Source organism: Cibotium barometz, chromosome 59, assembly GCF_041138505.1.
Source record: "Cibotium barometz isolate CiBa-2024 chromosome 59, ASM4113850v1, whole genome shotgun sequence".
In the NCBI taxonomy this organism is placed as follows: domain Eukaryota; kingdom Viridiplantae; phylum Streptophyta; class Polypodiopsida; order Cyatheales; family Cibotiaceae; genus Cibotium; species Cibotium barometz.
The window spans coordinates 18,305,816-18,312,176 of record NC_141104.1 but is presented as its reverse complement, the minus strand read 5'-3'; the positions used below and the strand labels follow the sequence as shown (position 1 = coordinate 18,312,176).

At 43.3% G+C, this 6,361-nt stretch overlaps 1 protein-coding gene across 1 annotated transcript; it reads left to right on the top strand.

The window, feature by feature from the left end:
* Nucleotides 1-520: 520 nt before the first annotated feature.
* LOC147605552 (chlorophyll a-b binding protein 8, chloroplastic-like) lies at nt 521-2,355 on the top strand. Its single transcript, XM_086793157.1, has 3 exons — nt 521-877; nt 1,007-1,062; nt 1,513-2,355. Exons 1-3 carry the CDS (start codon nt 668-670, stop codon nt 2,126-2,128), a joined length of 882 nt encoding a protein of 293 aa, XP_086649283.1. The 5' UTR covers nt 521-667; the 3' UTR covers nt 2,129-2,355.
* The last annotated feature ends 4,006 nt before the right edge of the window (nt 2,356-6,361 follow it).

Below are 6,361 nucleotides of genomic sequence, written 5' to 3'. Positions count from 1 at the left end.
CATCAATGGTTTCTAAGAGGTTTTGTTAGTGAAGCTTGTAAAAAGAAACTACATGAACTTATGTGAGATGGAGCTTTTCCACTTATCGAGGACTACAAGTCTCTCAAGCAAGAGGGTAATTCTGATCATGACTATTCATACTAGAGAGGCAAGTGTAAAGCTCATTCTCTTTTGAAAATAACTTTATTACACACTTCTTCTGAAAAGGGAGGAACTTTTGACGTGAGATTTTGGGAGTGACCTGGAGGACAGACTCCTTTCCTTGTCCATGAAATTGGGCGAGGAGATGGACACTTGTTGCAGATAAACTTGGGCGGGGAAGATCTTCGTGGAAAAGAGAGATTCCCTTCCCTTTACTCTTGAAATTTTGGAAGATCCATCCCCTCCCTTTTCTCTTGAAATTCTGGGTTTGGGAGAAGGGGGTTTACAAACCAAGTAGGAAGGGTTTGTTAGAATTTTGGTTGGATAGGGCACCCCTTGTTTGGATTGGCAAACCAAGTAGGAAGGGTTTGTTAGAATTTTGGTTGGATAGGGCACCCCTTGTTTGGATTGGCTTTCTCCCTGCAAACGCTATCCTCTCTTCACAACGAATACTTGAGTGTTCACCTTCGCCCTTGCAGCGCTCAGAACGTGTAACTTGCAGTCTTGAAGCGAAGAGTCTTCAGACATGGCCAATGCAGTGACCTCCCAGGCCCTCTTCTCTTCGTGTGTGGCAGCGCCCACCACTGCGGCTGCTTCCTCGTCTTCTTCTGCTACTGCAGACTTCCCTCGTCAGCAGTTCCTGGGCGGCAAGGCCCTCCGATTTACGCCCCCTGCACATGGATCTTCCTCCAAGCGCCCTCTATGTGTGCGAGCTGCAGCAGGAAAGCCTGTCAAGGTGAGCTTTCTGGTGTAACTTTGAGCATTGATGCCCTTGGCCAGCAATGCACCTTTCAAGGTACCCTCCATAATGCATAATTGCACATGCTTTTCTAGAACTCATGGTAATTTGATTTGTGTTCTGCAGGCTGACAGGCAGCTGTGGTTTGCTTCTAAGCAAAGTCTGTCCTACCTGGATGGCAGGTAAGATTTCCACAACTCACATTCTTGGGCGTGTTTAGAAAACATGTAACTTGCATGCCTTTTGATGTATCTTGTCAGCTGGCTGTGCACAAATTTGTGCATTTGACATGAATTGGGTCAATGATATTGGGCATGCCTGATTTATATAATGATCAAGTCACCCCAAGTGTCCTGCATAATCATCTGCCAAAAGCATTGTCAGGATTCAATGCATGGTCTAATATGTACATTGGAGTGTGCATGCATTTACCACATTAACTAGTTGACCTTTGATAAGCCTTGCAGTTCAGTAGTATTACTAGGTTCAGTCTTCAATGCTCTTTTCATTTTGCAGAGATTAGAATGGTGGTTTTGTTGGGTCCACCTTATAAGCATTCCTCAGTTCTATATGTAGCTCGGATAATGTATGTGGCTGGATGCTTAATTTTCTAATTAAAGCTCCCCATGCAGCCTGCCAGGCGATTTTGGGTTTGATCCCTTGGGCCTAATGGACCCTGAAGGTGCAGGGGGCTTCATTGAGCCCAGCTGGTTGACCTATGGAGAGATCATTAATGGACGTTTTGCCATGTTAGGAGCAGCAGGTGCTATTGCACCAGAGATTCTCGGAAGGCTTGGCTTAATCCCACAGGAAACAGCTGTTGTGTGGTTCAAATCAGGTGTCATTCCACCAGTGGGAACATACAGCTACTGGGCAGACCCCTATACTCTATTCATCCTTGAGCTTGCCCTCATGGGTTTTGCCGAACATCGCCGCGCCCAGGACTATTACAAGCCAGGTTCAATGGGTAAACAGTATTTCTTGGGCTTTGAGAAGGGTCTAGGAGGCTCTGGAAACCCTGCATACCCTGGTGGTCCCTTCTTCAACTTCTTGGGATTTGGCAAAGATCAGAAGTCAATGAGGGAATTGAAGGTGAAGGAGATTAAGAATGGCCGCCTGGCTATGTTGGCGATTTTGGGTTACTTCATCCAGGCCATGGTTACTGGCAAGGGTCCCTTTGAGAACTTGCTTGACCACCTTGCTGACCCTGCTAACAATAACATCCTAACAAACCTCAAAATTCACTAACTGATTTGAGCTGTAAAACCTTCAGTTTTGAAGCTTTTTGCTTGTAGCCTGACTCTGGAATGTGATGTTTTCTTGCTTTGTGTTGGATTCTGTACTCCATACTGGTGCTTCTGTGTATGGCAGGTGCCAAGGAGGTTTACGTAAATCTTCTAATAGGTGCTTTCCAACATGAAAGTCAAACAAACACAAGGTTGTGGTTTATGTGGATAATATGACCATTTTTTGCTGAATTGCTGGCACTTCTTACACATTGCATATGGATGCAGTCATGTCCACATGCTCATCCTTGCTTGTGAGTGCCACACATGCACGCACTCATGCATGCACATACATGCATACACATACATACACGCATACACACATGCAGAGAGAGAGAGAGAGAGTGAATGAACACCTTGAATTATATCATTTGTTGTGGGTTGGAGATGGGAATCACGCACAAAGCAGGCTTCACTCTAATGTCACAACTCAGTAGAATTGCAAAAATTGGCATAAGGCTTAACAATCTCAATTGTTTCTTAAAGGAGAAAAGGATCCCCGCATATTGAGTGGCTCTTCCATCTGATTTCATGACTTCTACATTATGGATATTCGGTGCCTTGCTTTACATTTGTTAGTCATGAGTGTTCATCTCTCTTTAATGGCCAAAGGGGCTAGTGGCTGTATCATACAGCATCTGTCCGAAAGCCATCTTATCAAATGACATACTTGATAGTGTATTGCAGGACCCTTACAATGACATGGTTGACATTGATTAGGATGAGAATGTCATGTGCATCATAGATGCCATGGACATTTTCAGGGCTGAATCCAGAGGAGGCAGCCAGATAAAGAGTGAACCAGGTAGAACCAGGATGATGGAGCACAGAGCACTTTTAGCAGTGTAGACTGGAGATAGGCGTGGAGAGCGAACTGAAAACCAGATGGCTGTCGGCTGCAGGAAAATGTGTTGCTGACTGCACACAAGGCTGTCGGCTGCACACTGAAGTGGTCGGCTGAACCAGAGGTCAGGGGCAGCAGCAGGTGCAAGAAGGACCAGTTGGCTGTATCAAATAGCATTTACTGCAATTATGGCTGGCTGACTGCTCAGCAGTCGGCCAGCAGTCGGCCAGCACACCAACTGTTCAAGACACATATAAATAGCTAGTGCTCATTGTGTTAGCCATTCACCCCCTTATGGAGTGGGTCATCTATGTAGGACTGTTTTGGTGTGTTACCTCCTTTTATGAAGACAGCCTATGGCTGTTTTAGGGGTATCTTTTTGTACCATATGAATATACTGAATTTCCAGCACTTCTCTCTCTCTCTCTCTCTCTCTCTCTCTCTACTCTCTCTATATCTGCGTTTTGCATCAGATGGTTTTCTAAGAGTGTTTAGGGCTGAAAGAAGACTCCCAGAGCTTCCGCTTGTTACATTGGTATCAAAGTATCAGACTCAGTGAAGCTAAACACTGATTCAGTCCCATATAATGGTGTACAGACCAAGGTATAGGAAAGTACACGGATATGAAGCCCAAGGCAAGGAACATAGATCGCGAAGAACTCTTAGGAGGTTTGTTGGTGGTGTTCCACAGTGCCAGAGGGGATGGTAGTCCTGTGAGCCAGATAGGTTCTCGGGTAACGGTCCCAAGGGAGGTTTATCCTCCAAGGGTGATGTAAGAGTGCCAGACTCCTTTCTCAGGAATGAAGACCAAGACAGTGTTTAGGAGTCAGGGTAGGAACGGACTGTGGACGTGATGGAACCAAACACATAGATCTTCATCAGAGACCGAGTGGTTTGGAGAACAGGTTAGGTTTTCAAAGAAAAAGGACTGCGGGATGGATGATGACAGAGGGACTTCGGGACAGAATTGGGATGATGACAATCATCCAAGAGGAGGTTGGAATCTGTCATCAAGTTTTGCAGAGGGGGATGTCATGTGCATCATAGATGCCATGGACATTTTTAGGGCTAAATCCAGAGGAGGCAGCCAGATAAACAATATGAACCAAGTAGAACCAGGATGATGGAGCACAGAGCACTTTTAGTAGTGTAGACTGGAGACAAGCGTGGAGAGCAAACTGAAGAGAAGATGGCTGTCGGCTTTGCAGGAAAAGGTGTTGCTGGCTGCACACAAGGTTGTCGGCTGCACACTGAAGTGGTCGGTTGAACCAGAGGACCAGGTGTTCAAGACACACAGGAATAGCCAGTGTGCTAGCCATTCACTACCTTATGGAGTGGGTCATCTATGTAGGACTGTTTTGGTGTGTTACCACCTTTTGTGAAGGCAGCCTATGGCTATAGTAGGGGTACCTTTTTGTACCATATGAATATACTGAATTTCTAGCACTTCTCTCTCTCTCTACTCTCTCTATATCTGCGTTTTGCATCAGATGGTTCTCCAAGAGTGTTTAGGGTTGAGAGAAGACTCAGAGAGCCTCCGCGTGTTACAGAGAAGAAAGTGAAGGTGGGTATTCAGTGCCTCGCTTTACATGGGTGTTAATCTCTATTAGGTGGCAAAAGGGGCTAATAGTTGTAACATATGCAGCATTTGTCTCGTGGCCATCTTGTCAAATGACATGCTTAATAATGTATTGCAAGACCCTTACAAGGTTGTGGTTAACATTGAATTGGATGAGAAGAAAGAGAAGGTGGTGGACAAAGAGGCTAATGCCTGTATCATATGTATTTCTGTCCGAAGGCCATCTTATTGAATGACATTGAGTAGGATGAGAGGAAAGAGAAGGTGGAGAGTTGAGGAGCTGTCATTGTAACTTCACTTGGAAGTTGATGTTGATTCAGCTTGTCTATTTTTAGAAGGTGACCCCACTGCTATTGTATTAATAGTATGTTTGTGCTTCAATCTCTGATGGACAAAGCGAAGTTTTTAAGTGTTTTGATTATGTTTGTGTTTCAATCTTGGATGGACATATCCGTGTGTTTTTCAAAATAGAGGCAGGTATGTGTCTTGAAAATTTGTAGAGGGTGATAAGCCCAGAGAAGCTATCTTTCCTAAATGGAATTTGTCTCATGGCCAATTGTTCCCCTCTTCGGTTATCTAATAAACTCATGCCCAAATGGTAGTAAGATGATAATAAAAAGGAAAAGCAGTATGGAATTGTGTGAGCATAGTGGGAGAAAACAGCATGTCTTCTTGATTAGAGGTCTAGCCAGTGATTTGGAGAAAATTCTACCTATGTTGAGCTATTTGAGCTACATAATGCCAAGGGTGTGAGGGTCTTCTACTAGCACATAAGGTACTACAAATTTGATATCAGTGAATGTACAAAGAAATTGAGATATCATTAGAAGAAGAAGTGCATGCTTACATTTTCTAAGGGAAGTCCTAACATTGAGTGCAGTAGCATGGCATTGGAGCACACTCTCCAACCACAGCTAAAGCCACCATGTTAATGTGGGACTCTACATCTATTGATATCCATCGCCTCTAAAATCTCCTCCTGGTGGGTAAAGGCCTCAATACTAGTTATTAACTTTCTACTAGATCTGCACACCATTTGTCAATTGTCAACTCTCTCTCTCTCTCTCTCTCTCTCTCTCTCTCTCTCTCTTAGTAATATAAAAAATGATCATGTGGACTTACTATCTCATGTTGAAATCCTGCAGTTGAATTGGCAAGATAACATTGCTTTAACTTAGTATCTATAATAATCAAACTCCAGTTTGCACTACAAAGTCAATAAATAGCATGAGACGGTAAATCTAGTATCTATGTCAAAATATCCAAAGTACAAATTAGCAAAAATGATCGCGTGGACTTTATTGCCTCACATTGCCATGAAATCCTACAGTTGAATTGGCAAGATAACATTGCTTCGACTCAGTATCTATAACAATCAAACTCCAGTGTGCACTACATAAGTCAATAAACAGGATAAGACCATAAATCTAGTATCTATGTCAGAATAACAAAAGTACAATTTAGGTCACATGACACTTACTTTTCATGGTAGGCCATTACAAAGATCTGAGCTTGGTCCAAATCTAAATGCCGAAACCATGGACATATATCCACATAGAAAACCTCCTCTGAAACCAGAAACGAGGATATAAGAGCCCAAAATATATACCGTGTGCTGAGCTTCCCATGGCAGATTTGATAAAACTAAGCTATATAGATAATTCACATCGTATTACTTTGAGAAATAATAACACTTTAAATTAAAGTTTAGGGCATGGACATAGTAAATCTTAAAAAGATCCTGCATAACTTTGTCGATTGACCTCCCTGTG